The sequence below is a fragment of the Papaver somniferum genome, chromosome 4, assembly GCF_003573695.1.
Source record: "Papaver somniferum cultivar HN1 chromosome 4, ASM357369v1, whole genome shotgun sequence".
In the NCBI taxonomy this organism is placed as follows: Eukaryota; Viridiplantae; Streptophyta; class Magnoliopsida; order Ranunculales; family Papaveraceae; genus Papaver; species Papaver somniferum.
This window is the reverse complement of record NC_039361.1, coordinates 65,174,326-65,191,457: the sequence shown is the minus strand read 5'-3', so window position 1 is coordinate 65,191,457 and position 17,132 is coordinate 65,174,326. Positions and strand designations below refer to the sequence as shown.

General features: G+C 37.4%; 3 protein-coding genes across 3 annotated transcripts; 1 reads left to right on the top strand and 2 right to left on the bottom strand.

Annotated features, from left to right (window-relative positions):
- Positions 1 to 687: 687 nt before the first annotated feature.
- LOC113275746 lies at positions 688 to 3,963 on the top strand. The gene is made up of 5 exons (XM_026525305.1): positions 688 to 799; positions 1,498 to 2,829; positions 3,016 to 3,129; positions 3,296 to 3,445; positions 3,529 to 3,963. The coding sequence occupies exons 2-5, from the start codon at positions 1,606 to 1,608 to the stop codon at positions 3,667 to 3,669; spliced, it is 1,629 nt and encodes a 542-aa protein (XP_026381090.1). The 5' UTR covers positions 688 to 799; positions 1,498 to 1,605; the 3' UTR covers positions 3,670 to 3,963.
- A 634-nt stretch (positions 3,964 to 4,597) lies between these two features.
- LOC113275745 (UDP-glycosyltransferase 89B2-like) lies at positions 4,598 to 6,629 on the bottom strand. The gene has a single exon (XM_026525304.1). It carries the CDS (start codon positions 5,587 to 5,589, stop codon positions 4,867 to 4,869), a length of 723 nt encoding a protein of 240 aa, XP_026381089.1. The 5' UTR covers positions 5,590 to 6,629; the 3' UTR covers positions 4,598 to 4,866.
- A 4,015-nt stretch (positions 6,630 to 10,644) lies between these two features.
- LOC113275744 (ankyrin repeat and SAM domain-containing protein 3-like) lies at positions 10,645 to 12,283 on the bottom strand. The gene is made up of 2 exons (XM_026525303.1): positions 12,092 to 12,283; positions 10,645 to 11,888 (listed from the first exon to the last, which is right to left on the bottom strand). The coding sequence occupies exon 2, from the start codon at positions 11,859 to 11,861 to the stop codon at positions 10,929 to 10,931; it is 933 nt and encodes a 310-aa protein (XP_026381088.1). The 5' UTR covers positions 11,862 to 11,888; positions 12,092 to 12,283; the 3' UTR covers positions 10,645 to 10,928.
- Between the last annotated feature and the right edge of the window lie 4,849 nt (positions 12,284 to 17,132).

The following is a 17,132-nucleotide window of genomic DNA, read 5'->3' as shown; positions in this document are numbered from 1 at the left end:
GTAGTACTGTGAAATAAGAATTTTTTTTGTTAATGAATAAGGATAAGGTTTGTAAATGAAAATAAGTGAAGGTATTATTGCAATTTATATTTTAATGGATAAGGTTTTTAAATGATAAGGATATCCTTAATTGTTGCATAAGGGTATATTTATTGGATGTCAAAACTAAGGATATTTAATTAATATATCCATTATTTTTTTTGAAAGAAATTTTCTTTCTAATTCTTATGCGGCTGCCCATGAAAGCAATGTGACACTACTAGTTCCAGACATATGGCGCAACATCTTCACCATATAGTTAGTGTAAGGTCCGGTCCCTTTGCCCGAAAACTCATGCTTACCGTGTGACACAGGACACTAAAGTTGACCCTTACCCCCGAGTATGGGACCTCATTCGCCCTACACCTTACATATCTAGATCTCCAACCCAGTGACCCTGTAGAACTTGTTCCTGTCGTCGCTGTCGAGCCATTGCATCTACAGCACCAACCCTCTATACGGAGAAGGATGCAAGAGATTGGTCTGACAACTGATGGTTTTTATCGCAGTGGTGATTTTTCAGACTTGTTTCCCCACTCTTTCGTTGCCCCTGGCCCGGGGCACGTTCCCTTCAAAACCACACGGTCCACGTGAACGGTCTTAACTCTTATGTCATTTCATTCATGGGGGTGCGTAGACTAGAGAGTTCTGGATTGGGTGTGAAATAGCTAACGAGCACTGGATTGACTTATGATATAGTCATAGGCAGATCAAGAGTTGTTGCCCTAGAATGGCGATTAGCGGGAGTGGGGCGCCAAAGGTTAGTAATTCTTCTTCTTCCTCTCCTCGTCTTTCCTTTTTTTAGTCGAATTCCTATTCTAATTTCAAAGCCTTTACACAAATTAAGAAAGTATCCCAAATTTGATTAGTTTCGTCTATTTAAGGATTTCTGTTTGCTTTTGCAAAATTCAACCCTGTTAGGAGTATCTGATACTTTCAGGTACAATTACTAAAGAACTTTCAGTTATTGGGTAAGGAAATTCATTAGTTTTTATCAACTTTGAGCTCAGAAATATGATCGGGTGAATGTCAAAATTTCTGTTATTCCTCTACTTGAGTTATTTATTTTGTAGCTGTGTTTCGAATTTTCTACTCGATGGTTAGAAACTTAGGGTTTTGGTTTATGACAAGATCTTGATGTTGTTTCCTCTGGGAATTCATTAATCTGTGTATACTTTGTTTTGTTTGGAGTTCATGTGTGAGTTTAAGCTGTAGTTCCATCGTATTGCATACTTTTCACATTCAAGTGCACGCGTACAACATAGATTTCTGAAATCTCGTAGGTTCTACTTATTAGAAACCTAATTGAATGAATGCCAACATATATCTGTATATTTGTTGTTAATTATGGAATGGAATAAATGCTGATTCACTTCATTGATACCATTGCATGGAATCGAATTCATTAGTTTGTGTATTTTATTTTATTTTATTTTGACTATTTCCTTCTAACTTCAGGTGAAGGAACACGAACCTTGTCGTAAAGGTTCAACCGACACTATCTCCGAGGAATACTCCTCTTGTTGATTAAGTTTTGACTTTGTTGGGTTTCTACAGTAAACGGAAATGTCTAGTGGTCAATCTCAACCAAGAACTCAGCTTGGGAGGATCCGACGCAAATATAAAGGGAAAGTGAAAATCGAAAATGTAGTCATAATTGATCGAGAGACTGATGAGGTGCATACTGCTACAGTTGGTGGCGTACCAGAATCTTCTAATCCCGAGGATTGGAATGCAATGCTGAAAGATAGCAAAATACAACATAGGAGGATCATAAGCATTGATGACGACGATGATGGATACTTCAATGCTGGAAATAATAATAAAGCTGGTGCTGGTAATGATGCCTGCAGTGAAAAGAAGACCAATTGGAAGGAAACTTACTATCAAAAGAAAAACCTCTCGAAAAACCATACTACCTCATATCCCATTTTTGAGAGTGATTCATCATCTGAAAATGACTCTTCCGAATGTGAGGTTATGGAAGGGTCTATTGGAAAAATCCGCGAGCAGTGGGAAAAAGCTGCTTTCACAAAGAATATGTATGGGGACATTAGAAGAGGCCAGACTGGATTGGAGGACCGAGCTAGTACTACTGACTCGAGCAGTGACACTGAAATGTACTGCAAGGGAAAAGCTTCAGCTGCACGTCACTGCAAGGGAAAAGCTTCAGCTGCACGTCATAGAGAATTACCAACTTGTTCCAGTTCCAGTAGTTCTCCGATTGGTGATGACATCCACATAGACCGTTTCTGTGATCTGGATGAAAACCATTCTACTGATGATTCAGCCCAAAATGCTGACCTTCCTTGGTGGCGCAACAATAAGGTTACTCCTGGGAGAGATTGTTTTAAGGTAAAAGAGGAAAAAAATCCTGCAGAATCCTGCGATATTCAAGTGCAGACAAGGAAGAAAACATGCTTTAATTATAGGAATGCTAAATTTACTTCTAAAGTAAATACTTATCATTATGGCCCTCAGTTGAACAAAACTGAGGTTAGCCAGGACAGTGTATATATATGGGATGAAGATGAAGGAATTTTTCGAGAACCTTCTAAACGGCGTACTGCACGGTCAAGTGATGAAGTAGTTGTCAACAACGGTGCAACTTGTTCTGAGCGCAAAGACGAACTGTCAAGTGATAAAGCAGTTGTTAACAATGGTGCAACTTTTTCTGGGCGGAATGACGAACCTATTCCTTATGGAAGAGAGGAATATAAGGAGACGGATGAGCATAAGCGTGCGATGGCAGAAGAATGGGCATCCAGGAGGGAACAGTTACAAATTCAGGTTTTTCCTTGAACCTCAATAGCTGTTTTGTTTGGCTTGGCCTGTTGTCCTTCGGTTATTCCTTTTATTTTTCTTTCAGATGATACTCTGGCTTTTGGGCATCATGGGTCCTTAGGTTTTAGTTTATATGCGAAGTCATTAAATTGCGAACTAACATCTGACACTTTGAGCTTATTTTTTTGGCAGTCACAAGAGGCAAAAAAGTTGAGGAAGAGAAGAAGAGCGGAAAAACTTCGGATATTAGATGTGGAAAGTAGGCAGAAAAAGCGGGTGGAAGAATTAAGAGAAATCATGACAAAGGTTGAGTTTGTTCCTGTTTATCATTGTAGTTTACCTTTAGATAGGACTGCCTTTCTCCATTCCCATTGCAATTTTGTCAGGCATAATAACCACTTGGGTTCATTTAATACACATATATTTATTGACTTTATTAACATCATATGCATCTTAATATTTGCTAATACAGGCCGAGGAAAATATCAACTTAAAAGAGAGAATTCGCGTTGAAATAAGGAATAAACTCGATAAGCTGGAAATGCAGTGTACTGATATGGCATCACTACTTCGTAGATTGGACATCCATGTAGAAGGTGGCTCCAACCCGCTGCCCCGTGAGGTAAGTTGCACCTACAGAACACTCAATTTTAGTAGTCCCACATTTATACAATTTTTTTTACTCATGTTCCATGATCATGGCAGGTACATGCAGCTTACAGAAAAGCCTTGCTGAGATTCCATCCTGATAGAGCATCAAAAACTGATATTCGTCAGCAAGTTGAGGCAGAGGAGAAATTTAAGCTTATTTCCAAGTCAAAGGAGAAGCTCCTTAAAACTTCATGACATGCAAATAAAGACGTAATGTTCTGAATTTTGTGCAATATTTGTTAACCAAGTTCAAATTTCTGTTTCCAGATATCCATTCATAATTGAGATTTATAGGAGGAATAATATCACCTTGTATTAGGATAATTATTCATGTACAGCAGTGTTTGAGATTCCAGATATATTAAATACCAATACCCGCACAAATGATTACTTCTGTTTGCTGTGTAATCCCAAGGAGAGTGAAAAACATTGTCAAGCTTGTATGAATACTTCAATTATATATATATTTATTTGGAGAAAATACTTCTATTTAGGATGTTCTGAAAAAAAATTCAGTTGTCATTTGATGAACTTTGCTGGCAATATCTAGAAATGTTTTGGGTAATTGAAAGTATTGAATTACCATCTTTGTAATATCATGGTCAGGGCAATTTTTGCATACCTGCGCAAATTCTAGGTCCTAAACCAGATGGACAAAAACCCTACCTAGCTGGACATTTTCTTCTACCCAAATTTCTAGGTCCATGATAAGGCGCCAGAGTTGGTATTGGTCACTTATGTTCTGTATTGCCAATTTAAGAATGAGTTGGAGTTGGTTTGCAGTTGTCCATGATAACAATTACAAACCTCCTTTCTTTCCTGTCTTGCCAATTCATATTAACAGCAAGAAGTAGACATGCCTATGCAAGTAAAATTGTCTCATTTTCATGGCCCAAAATGTTTCAATTTTTGCGTTCATCAATCACGTTTAGAGTAACCCTCTCTGTGTTGTCGGCATGGTGATTAGCTTTTATAAGTAGTCCAGGACGATCACTTCCATACGCATTTTCATCTTTAACTTCCTTCTCTTTGTTACTCTCAAGATTTCCTTGCTTATTTCTTTCTCAAGTTTTATCTGATTCAGTATCGTTCTTTCACTCTAGCATGACCAAAGAATGAGGTATTTGATAGGTTAAAAGAAGATTTCATTGATAAGGGCGCTCCAACCCATAGATTACATAGGAACTAAAAACGGAACCAGATACGGGAGGCCAAGTACCCAAATGAAAAACACAAAAGCACCAAGGAGGTTTACTAGACTACTGTATAGTTTTTGTAAGCTCTACTGAATCAGGCTAACAAGTTTATTAGACTAGTCATATATTGTTAAGTTGTAGCTATTACCCCGTCCGTAGTAGAAGAAAGCTAAGCCACTGCACTTTCTTTACAGCATTATTTGTTAAGCCCACGCAAATCTTTAACTAGGCTTTGCAAGTCCTTGAATGACGTTCCACCTTGCTGCACCGCTGCATTTGCAGCCTTAGACAGCTTCTCAGCTCTAACTCTCCAACGCTCACTGAATGATTCAGCGACCAACTCTCCTAACTTAACCGAGTTAGGAACCAATTCATTCCCTTCACAATCCCTGATAGCAACTTTCAATTGATCCACAATGAGATTTGCGTTAATGAACTGTTCAGCCATCATCGGCCAAGCTAACAAGACAACTCCTGAGGCGAGTCCTTCTAGTGTCGAGTTCCACCCGCAATGAGTCATGAATGATCCAACAGATGGGTGTGTTAGAATTAACAATTGCGGAACCCATCCTCCTCTAATCAACATTCCTCTACCAGCTATGCGCTCTTCAAATCCTGCAGGAAGAGCACTGTATGCACCTTTAGCAAGTCCTTCTCCAGGCTCTTTCACGCACCATAGAAAACGAACTTTGCTGCATTCCAGCCCAGCTGCTAGAGCTTCCATTTGTTTATTCGGGAGTGCAGCTTGACTGCCAAAACAAACAAATACCACTGAATTCTTCGGACATTTATCGAGCCATGAGACACTTTTTCCTGAACTTGGCCCACCTCTCTCCTTAGCGGTGGGATCAACATTAGGAAAAAGCGGTCCCACAGCCCAAACTCGCTTATAACCCAACCCGTCAGTTCTCTTCTTCATGAAATCCAAGTACACCGATTCCAACTCGGTAAACGAGTTAAACACAACTCCCCAACTACGAACATTCGCAAGCAAATTTTTTCTGTTAGTAACAGAATCTTCATTTCTATCAGAAAAAGAACTTCTTAAGCTAGGGATATGCCATCGAGGGAAAGTTGGGGAATTTGGAATTTGATGGATAGAAATTGGATCATCATTTGTGCTGTGGAGGACGCCAGTTTGCAACAGATCACAATAATTGAAAGTGCCATGGCACAAGTAGTAGAGAAAACAATACGAGGTATTTTGAGCTCACAAGCGAGATTCTGTGTCCAACCTAAGAAGAAATCTGAGATGATTGCAACAGGTGGTGAAGGCTCAGATTTGAACCGCTCGAGTAAAGGATCATAGAGTTTGGTCATAGTGATCATCATATCTGGAATCAGAGCGGGTGATAGGTCTTTTGCGTTTTCAATACCTTTAGGAATTTTTAGATTTCCTGGGGAAGGTAAGACTAATTTTTGGATAGAAGGGTTTTTTGAGAGTAAAGGTTCGAGAATTGGGAGGTTCTTTGGTGTTACGAGTACGGTGATGGTTAGATTATGCAGAGAAAGCTGATGAGCAAAATCTAAGATTGGAATCATGTGGCCTTGTGCAGGGTAAGGGAAGATCAAGATATGTGGTGAACTGGAAGATGAAGAACTCGACATTGCTAGCTTAAGCTTTTAAGATTGATGATCAGGACTCAGGAGAAAGATGATGAATTCAGAACTCACAGAAATTTGAAACTGTTGAGAAAGCTTGTGTTTGGGGGTTGAGTTTTGAGCACTGAGAATTCATTAGTTTAGGTCGCTATTTAATGTGTGGATGGTAGTGGGTGTCACAGCATCTCATGGACTACTGATGGCAACAGAGTTTATGATGAATAAAAAGTGTATCACCCCCCAGAGAGGAAAGGGACGGAGACATTTTTGTTCTTTATGATTATAAGCCATTAACTTAACCATCACTCACCATACTCAGGTATTAACACTTTGTTTCACTTTCTTGCTTTCTCTTTGTAGTTTACTAAAATGGTTAGGCCTTTGCTTGAACTATTTTGAAATTTTGTAGCTAGATGAAGAAATGAAATTGCTTCATACAGCTGGAGAAGTCTAATTAGAGGTCCAAAACTGTGCTTAATTTTAAAGCATCCGTTGCGCATCACAATCAAATTTAGGTTTTAGTGGTGTCTCAGCTGCTTTATATTAGTTAAAAGTAAGTGAATTTATTCTAGGTTGATATGAATGGCTTGTAGATTTTGGCAAGGGTTCAGCAATACCTTCAAAATATGCATGATGGAAAAACACGTGAAATAAAGATGACAAACAACATGTACAGCAGTCCTATCAGAACCCAGTCCACTTGCTCTTTCAATCTCTCTATTATGTTAATTGGAATTGTCAAAACATAAGGCTTCTCAGTCGGAGTCTATTTAGCGAAGGGAAACTTTTTTTATAAATGACCAAGTAATTTTATACAAGAAAATATAAGAACTATGATTCTAGGCATACCAAAAACTTTCAAGGCATACAAAATAGTTTTCGCATCCTAGGTGACCTTCTAAGGAGTGTCTATTGGGTAGTTCAATTACCTATATATCCTTGAACCTAAAATCAAAAAATAAACTATCCTAAACATCTCTTCTTCTTCCTCTAGCTAAACCACCTTCCTTTTCTCTCAGATTTTTTTTTTCATCACTATAATTAATTATCGATTCGTGAAAAATTCGATCATCGGTTAAATTGAACTATATAATGGATCGTACAAAGAAAAAAGCAAATGTCAGGTGTTCTAAATCCTCTTCCAATCCATGAATTAAAGAAGAAGAACCAATTGAAGATGAAGGTGTAAAAACTATAATTGAACCGGAAATTGAATCGGAAATTCAACCATTTGAAGCTCCAAATACTGAAATGAGGATAAGAAGGTATTCCCTACAAACCCAATCTTTTATTTGTTGTTTCTCATGGATTGAATGGGTTAAATTGCTAAAAACTTAGGGGTTTTGACGGTTACAGTAGCGGGTTCGGCTGATAATTGAGTTGAGTTTTGAGTCGAACTGTTCTTGAAATTTCTCCCTGAAAGTGTCTATGAACAGTTCGGCTAAACCGTAAATGTCAATTTTTAGCCGAACCCCAAAATGTGTATTGAATACGTCCCAGAACAGTGTCAGGTTCGGCTAATACCTTGCAAACCTTCCTGGCCGAACCTGAGAAGTGAAATTTACCCCAGGTGGTTGTCAGGTTCGGCTGACTCGATTAGATCACTTTCAAGCCGAACCTCTCTCTATAAACACTTCGAAAATACTGATTTGCAGGCTCTAGGTTCGGCTAGCTCGTGTTGTTGAGTTATCATCCGAACCTTCTCTTTGCACACTCAAGTTTTTCGTTCTTGTTTTGACCATAACTTTTTCGTCCGATGTCGGAATGACCTCATTCTTTTTGCGTTGTGTTTGACTTTTCATTCTCTTGAAGTTGAAGATAAGATCTAGTTGATTTTAATGAGTTTAATATGGACCTTGGTATTCTCCATCATTAGACTTCACTTTCTTAACATTTTTAGTAATTTCCACTTTTTTTGTTTGGTTCATCCTATGAAAAGGCTGCACAATAGAAAACATATGTAATAAAAAGCCTAACCCCTAAATGTGTATGAATTTAAGTGTTTCATGTAAAATCAGTATCATGTTCGGCTGATGTAATTTTTTGAATATGAGCCGTACTTGGAAAAATATATAGTTCGGCTGATACGATATTTAGAGTGAGAACCGAACCTAACTCTCAGGAATAAGTTCGGCTTGTTATTAGACTTTAATATAAGCCGAACTAGGATCTTGCAAATAGGCTGGAAGTTGGAAAATGAAGGTTCGGCGTATAACTTTAACAAATTCAGTTAGCCGAACTGTTCATCAATTTAGTGGGTTTGGCTTATATTTTTAAGCCGAACATAGTCCTGGTTCGCCGAACCATGATGAAAAATATAATTTTTTGATGATTTCAAGATACAAAAGTGAGATTAAACATAAAATAGAAGTGTACATGTGTGTTAGAAGCATTGGGTTCCTCATCTATGTATTCATCATATGAATTTGGCTCATAAAAATCATCATCTTGAGTTTGAGTTTGAGTTTGTGTAAAATCATTCTCACAATCTAAGAAATCAGCCATTTCTGGATCATTGTTGTAGTTGATATGTATTTTCCTAGGTTTTTTAGATGAAGAATGACCCTCCTCATCCTCCATTGAATCAAGAAGAAAATTTTTCTCACTTTCTCTTTCTCTCCTTCTCAATAAAAACTTCGATTTTTTTCCCCAAATTTTTTCATCTAAACAAACCTTTATAATTCTGAAAATTATCTTAATCATTAAACAAAAGTTTTAATCACTAACCCAGATTACTAGCACTAATACGTAAAGGGTAGATTTGCCATTTAAAAAAATTGGTTAAGGGGATATCTAATTTTGTTATTTCACATCCTTTTTTTTTGTCTTTATTCAGTATGCCTAATAAAATTTCAGTATGCCCAAAATCATAGTTCGAATATAAAGCAGTGAGCCCAAAATTAGCTTCTCTAGCGAAAGCTATGCAGTGAGCCCAAAATTAGCCCAAAAAATGAAATAACCAGGAGTATATGCCAGCTTTGCCAATCTGAGACTTAAGCAGCTGATGGTATTTAAACTGATGATGACCGGTCCCATCGAACAGCCGCCCGCTGGCCATGCCCGGGCCCGCTATTCGGGATTGGACATCATCGGTTAAGCGGGATGTATTTGGTAGGGGCGTCATCGGGGAAGTGGAATAGACCTAACAATTGCAATCGGTCTTAAAGAAAAAACGAGACGGATTATTGCTGATAACAGACGGACCACACGATAAGCAGAGTAACGAGACGGGAAAGCCGAACTAATCAATCGGCATCGAGACAGGTTGAGCCGAAGAGTGTTTTCCTTGGTTCCACCAAGAACGCTGAGGCGGTCAGGCCACGCCGGCGGGTTATGATGGCCGCAGCACTCACGGTCGTTCCAAGTGGCATGCTCACCACCAGGACGGATTAAAACCCCGCCCGAACATACCTTAAACCCAATGGCAATACGGGATCAAAAAGGTTTTATTATTCGGTATTTAAACTGCTCATTCAGTACTCAAGTTTGGTCAGTTATTCTACCAAATATTGCAGGCAGGTCACCTGCTATATCCTGTCTTTTAAAGTTTTTTTTTTTTTTTTTTGCTGAGCAAGACTTCCTACACTTGGTAGTTTGTATTCTTATTTCAACAATCTTATGTTCCACAATACACGAGAGGAACAAATAGCAGGGCATAAACATGTACATGATATATGAATTGCTGGCGCAAACAGGGGTCATGAGATGAATCAAATCTTGCAATTATTTGGTTTTCAGCAGAAAGTTCAAATTTAAAAGAAAGAAGAGGAGAAACTGTAGCCCTTACTTGAACAACATAAAAAAGGAGTTTCTGTCCTATTCACTCTAGTATGTGACAGAACAATGAAACAACATAGTCATATCAAGCAAAGCTGCAAATAGGGATCCAACTAAGATGACACATTTAACAAAAGAGCAACAGTTTGAAAACACTCTCAAAAGGAAAAGCCAGCAAAAGCTTAAAGAGTACAAGCAAATCAACCATAGCCATAATTGGGTTTGGGTGTGCGCGGAAGGGTTTCATAAATGATAGCGCGAACCTTCTTAAGCAGGTTTTAGATCAGACCTTGAATATAGTCTAGGAAATGTACCTAACTATAAATTTCAAAGGGTTATATGCTATCATTTCAAAGGGTTATATGCTTTAGGAGTGATAACGCTTAGAATCCCAGGTGAACATCATCACACAACTTTCTTACTGCACCTTACATATAAAATTTAGACTTCCGAATCCTAATTGCTCACAATTAAACTGGAAGGACCTGATTTTTCTAGTTAACTCTGCACTACAAATATTCAAAATTAACATCATATGGTATACTATATCATCTTAGAGTAGATCAAAAACATCCATCAGCAAAATGAAAACATATCCTTAAAACATATCAGAGTATGCAATTTTATTATAATAGCAACTTAAGTACAAATATAGAGTAAAACGTGTAACTTTCTTATATTGACATCAAAAGAACTACAAAGACATATGAAAACACGTGAGTTTGTTATATTGACATTTGACAACAACAGAACAAACAAAGAAATGCTAAAAAGACTACCGACGTCTCATTATTTGTTTTGACTTGCTATATATGTATATGTTACACAAAAAAAGCCGATATAGAGATCTTACCCATCTATAACAGTTCAGCATTTGGTTCAATCAGAACCTTCCTCCCTTAGAAGTCGAATTGCATTATATAATTTGCGACGAGGCCCAACAGCATCAACACCCATCTCTTTAAGATCCTCCAAAGTAAGTAGCGGCAAGGCATCTTCATCGACCTCATGCATTTCGAATATATCGACATATTTACTAAACCCAAGACCTTCCAGCCAGTCACTAACACTGTTTATTACTCTAACAGGAAATCCAATATTGCTATTGCCATTACCACAACCAGATTCAGGATCAGTATATGGGTCATCCTTAGCATCCACGGTTTCAGGGTTTTCATACGCATCCCTTGACAATGTCTCATCAGAATCATCCCCACCTCGCGAATCAGAAACAGCAGGATCAACTAAATAATCTTCCCAAGCTTCTTCTTTATCTGCATTTGAAGTATGATGATCCATGGAATCGTCAAACCTGTTGGTATAACCATCATCAAAGTAATCATCTAATTTCGACCCATCAAAGCTGTTATTTTTTGCTGCAGGACTTATCCTAGATCTCCAAGCTCCACCAGCAAGTCCACTATATACTCTGGTACTTCTACCTCGGCGCTTCATTACTCTACCCCTCTTAGTAATAACACCAAAATCCAACTTGGGTTTACTCATATATCCCTCATCTGAACATGTAAAATCGAAAGGTGATTTCGAGGAATTAGGATTCCAATTCTCTCTATTCTGCTGGGTATCATTCTGAGCTGGACCATGATCCATTTCCATGAATTCAGAACTTGGAATTGAATATCCATAAATTGGATCGTAAAATGACTGCCCAGGGTAGTTTTCCTCCTCCAAATTTTGGTTAGGTCTATGAGAAGAAGTAAAACTAGATACCGCAGCTGAAACATCTCCTATCTCATTTAACCTAACATTTGGGCGTCTCTGTCTCTTTGAATTCATACCTAACAACAACATTATCTTCAAACCCAAAAATTCCCAAACCTGAACAAAAAAAGTCAAATTGAGAAACTGAAAAAGACTCAAAATTTAACCTAAACAACAAAAACCCAGATGTTCAAAACACTAAAATTGCTAAAACATAATGAAAACAAATTTATCTTTCTCAAATCAAAAGAAGAAAACAAACCCCTAGATTTCAAAATTAGGAAGAAAAAGACAAGGAGTAAAGAAAAGAGTGTTGGTACCTTTACTTGATTAGATAGTTAGAATTTCTTCTTCCTGTTGTTCACAGTGTGCTTTGAACCTTGACTTTGTTGCTTCAATTTGAAATTTTGCTTTGCCAATTTTGTTGACAATTTTAATAAACAAAGAGAGAAAGAAAGAACATAACAAACCTATAGAGATACTGTGTATTTGAGAGTCTTTGTCTACTAGAAGAAATGTAGAGGAAGGAAGATAGCCTGTAAGAAACGGCAACTGTCGGTCTTAGTGTCCTAGTTTACTAGTAGAAGAATAGAAGATATCCTGTAAGGAAAGACACTTGCCGGTCAATTGTGAAATTCTGTACTTAATTCAGAGTATGGATCAACATTACACGTGGTGTGACTGTTTCTGTGAGCTAGAAGTTTGTGATCTGATTTGTAGACCGTTGTTTCAGCTTCTAGGGCAAGTCATAGGTGTAAAAGTTTGGCGGTTGATAAAGCCATCCGGGCTCCCGATTATTAATGATTGCTCTGGATCCTCGGCCAAGTCAACAGAACAATGTGAACTCAGAGAAGAAAACTTTGGCGGTTAATTTCTTCCAACTGCTTGAGTAAATCTCTTTGAACTGCTTAAGAAAATCTTTGAAGGAGTAAAAACTAAAACTTGGTCCAAAAATCAATCACAGATGAATAGAATAAAACCAAATATGGTGGAGTAAAACCAAATATTGGAATATATTTGGTCTGTCCATACCAAAACTATATTTGATCGAGCCGAGGTTAAAAGTGAGTTCGATAAGAGGCCCAATATAATAACTGTTTGGATTGGGGAGAATGTATAGTATCCGCATGTTGAATAGACACCGATTTAAATTCTGTTCGAATGAGGCGAATATAAACTACGCCTGGTTGGGCGTGAGTATAAAGTTCGCCCGGTGACAGGCGAACATCTTAATTTTGTTCGACAATCTGTATGGACAAAACTCCAATATAATTCCGAGAGCACCAACTTAAAAGTGAGACTCAAACAAGAAATTAATCAAAGAGTTTTATCTCTTTCTCAATACAATCAGTAAACCAAGTAGATAGAAATCCGTGAGACTGATTGTTATGAGAATAACTCGGATGGTACCAAAGACCAACGACCGAGTGTCAATCAAGTCATATCCAACAAAGAAGGTCGGATTTATTAACTATGATTGAACTACACACTACCTGTGATATTTCAATTATATAAACAAATAATGCGGAAAAGAAATAACACAGACACCATAAATTTTGTCAACGAGGAAACCGCAAATGCAGAAAAGCCCCGGGACCTAGTCCAGATTTGAACACCACACTGTATTAAGCCTCTACAGACTCTAGCCTACTACAAGTTAACTTCGGACTGGAATGTAGTTGAGCCCTAACCAAGTCTCACACCGATTAAGGTACTGTCGCGCTCCTTACGCCTCTTGAATCCAGCGGGACTCTTCACACTTGATTCCCTTAGCTGATCTCACCCACAACTAAGAGTTGCTACGACCCAAAATGGAAGACTTATAAACAAATCTCTCTCCCACAGATAAGTCTATTATGGTTGTTGTTTTCGTCTTAAGATAAAGATCAAGTTTTACAGGAAACTCAACTAATAATCCGGTCTTATACTCCCGAAGTGCAGCCTAGAAATATTAGTCACCTCACAATAACCTAACTGATTAAAAGAAGAAGTTATTGCAGAATCACAAGAGTCTGAGACGAACAACTGTTGTGATTACTTTTTATATCTTACCTATCGGAGATTAATCTCGAGAAAATCTTAGATAAGATTAAACTCAACACGATAGAAAAAGTAAGATCAGAATACGCAACTACAGAGAAAATAGTTGGATCTGGCTTCACGAATCGCAAATGAAGTTTTCAAGTCGTTAACCTAATAATGGTTTTGGAAAACCTAGGTTAATGGAGAATCGACTCTAGTTTGCAACTACGATACACGAGAGTGTCGAGATTACATTTCCCAGATGCTAGAGTTCTCCCTTATATAGTCTTTCAAATTAGGGTTGCTTACAATCAAAGCGAAGATAACTTAGTAACAAAGCAATTAATATTCACCGTTAGATGAACTCTTGATTTAAGATTCAAGCTAATTCTGCTTAGAAAATAAGCAATCAATCTCCACCGTTAGATGGTATTAGCTTGATAAACATAAATGAAATATACTTATATTTAGATAGAAAATAAACAATCAATCAATCATAAAAGATAATCAAATGAATCTAAATGTGTTTCAAGAGATTTGTTCAAACGTTCATCATCTCATAGAAATATATATCAACCATTTGAAGCACATTCGGTTTGGTTTGTAATTGTACAAAGTACTTATACAAGAACCAATTCATGAACATAATGCCACGGTTTGCAAAACAAGTTCACATACCTTATTTCATTAAAGTTTCAGGGACTTTAGTTCGCAAACAAACCTAAGTTCATGAGCATGAATGTCATACTTACCGATTTTAGAACCTAACCAATGTGTTTACAAATAGAGTACGCGAACCACAGTTCCAGACTTGGCCTAGTCTTAGCCGTTCGCAAACAGAGTACTCGAACCACAGTTCTGGACTTAGCCTAGTCTGGTCGTTCACAAACAGAGTACGCGAACCATAGCTCTGGACCTTTGGTAGTTAAACCCGTTCGCAAACAAGAGTTCCGGACATGAACCAACATTAACAGTTCGCATACTAGGTACGCATATTGTGTTATATCCAGACATTGGTAGTAGTTCTAAAACTCCCATTTAATCGTCGAAACATCCTTAGAAGGCAACAATGGTAATCTTACACATACCACTAGCTTCAAATAATTTTTAAGTGATTAATCGATCAATACGAAACTTTCCAAGTTAATATCAAATGATTGTCTCACACAAATCATGTAAGATGTTTAAGGTAATTTTCATATGATCATCTTGACTTAATATTTAGTTTCCAACAAATAAATTGTCAACAACTAAACTCGTCAAGTAGATGATGAAGTTTAGCTAAAGCTAAAAAGCTTCCAACATGTATTTCGATAAATATATAAACGAGATAAACTCAGCTCGAAATTTCAAATGTGTGTAATGTCAAAGTCTATATAGCTATACGACTTAGTCTCTTTGGAAGATAGAATAGAATAGACTTCTGAGTGATAGATAAGTTTTAGTCTCCACATACCTTTTGTTGATGAAGTTTCTGCAAGCTCTTTAGTATATCTTCTTCTTCAATTGGTGAACGCCGTGAAGTCTAATTCTCAACTACACTTTTATCCTAATCTGAGACATAGCTATAAGTAGACTAGAAATCAAGTATATAGTTTTGATCAACTAAACTTGACAAACAAGCTTGAGATACCAACACTTGCGAGTTCGACCGAGCAGTGATTTAACAAGACTTTATACTTACCCCCATGTACGCCCGATTGGGCGGAGTGTATACCTCCGTCTGGTAATTTCCAATCGTTTGATGATTTTGTGACTGTTCTGAAAAAGAAATTCGAATGTTGGAAATTTTTGAACGTTTAATTATAATTGTTAGAGCACTGCTCAATCGAACTCGCAAGCGTTGCTATCTAAAGCTTGTTTGTCAAGTTTAGTTGCCAAAACTATAAGCCTTGATTTTTAGTATACTTATAGCTAAGTCTCGGACTAGGATAGAATAGTGTATTTGAGCTCTAAACTCCACGGCGTTCATCGTGCAAAGACGAAGAACTACTCAAAGAACTGGTGGATCTTCATCGACTAAAAGGTATGTGGAGACTTGAACTTATCTATCACTCAAAAGTCTATCTACTCTATCTCTTATATTGAGACAAAAGTCATATTGCTATATAGACTTCGATTATACACATTTTCTATTTCGAGCCGAGTTTATATCGCTTATTTATTTCTCGAAATATGTATTGGTAAGCTTTCGCATTGGCCAAGTTCATCTTTACAAGTGACGAAAGTCATGTTGATTATTTCAATATCTTGAAAATTGCTTTGATGAAATATAGTGGGTGAATAACCTCTATTTAACATCCTCTAAGAATGTTTCAATGATTGAAATGAGAGTTTAGAATATATAACCTTGAATGGAGATAAACATTGTATGTGAACTCATACTTATGTAAGTCCAAAATACTTGAACTAAAGTATGTGCACTTTACTGGTTCAGGATGTCCGGAAGCTAAGTCCGCGTACCTGTACGCGTACTGCCAGAAGTTCACATCCCGTGAATTTCTGCTGGAGTTTGTGAACTGAAAACAAACTCAATCCGGGTACTTAAGTATGCGTACTTGAGTGGGTTATTTTATGGAAACGGTTTATTTGTGAACTAAGATATATATAAACTAAGGAATGCATATTTGCAAACCGTGGTTATAATGTTCATGAATCGATTCGAGTAAATCTAAATCGTTTTTCTTCGATTGTGTCTTATATACTTCTATGATATCTAACCAATTTAACAACTCTCTAACTAGTTCTTTTGAATCATTTGAATTAGTTATGGTGAAGATGAATAAGGTTGATATGAAAGTACTCATACGGCTAACCATTGGTTAACTACTGTTGAACCAACGACTGGTACACGTTTAGGTACGGTTACACAAACCTAAATGAACGTGCATTTCATTTGTGTATAACAAGCTAAGTTCGATCTAACAGTTAAAAGATATTAGCTTGAATCTAATCAGGTTTTCATCTAACGGTGAATATTGAATGTTTTGTTACCAAGGTAGCATTGATTGCAAACCCTGATTTGAAATCTATATAAAGGAGAACTCTAGCAACTGGGAAACCTAATGCCCACACCTCCTGTGTGATACTAGTTGTATAATCTAGAGTTGATTCTCCTTTAACCTTAGGTTTCTACCGAGACCCTGTAGGTTAACGACTTGAAGACTTCATTGGGATTGTGAAGCCAGACCCAAGTATTTTCTTTGTAGTTGTGTGATCTGATCTTGCTGTTTGTATCGTGATTGAGTGCAATCGTAAGATTGGCTTGAGAGTAATTTCTCCGATGGGAAAGATAAAAAAGTAGTCACAAACATCTTCGTCTCATCGTTTGTGATTCCA

Bases quoted from the DNA above. Each gene is read 5' to 3' on its own strand.
- LOC113275746 (XM_026525305.1), top strand. From the start codon at position 1,606: ATGTCTAGTGGTCAATCTCAACCAAGAACTCAGCTTGGGAGGATCCGA. The intron at 2,830-3,015 runs GTTTTTCCTTGA...TTTTTTTGGCAG, and splicing joins GGGAACAGTTACAAATTCAG to TCACAAGAGGCAAAAAAGTT. The intron at 3,130-3,295 runs GTTGAGTTTGTT...TTGCTAATACAG, and splicing joins TAAGAGAAATCATGACAAAG to GCCGAGGAAAATATCAACTT.
- LOC113275744 (XM_026525303.1), bottom strand. From the start codon at position 11,861: ATGTTGTTGTTAGGTATGAATTCAAAGAGACAGAGACGCCCAAATGTT.
- LOC113275745 (XM_026525304.1), bottom strand. From the start codon at position 5,589: ATGAAGAAGAGAACTGACGGGTTGGGTTATAAGCGAGTTTGGGCTGTG.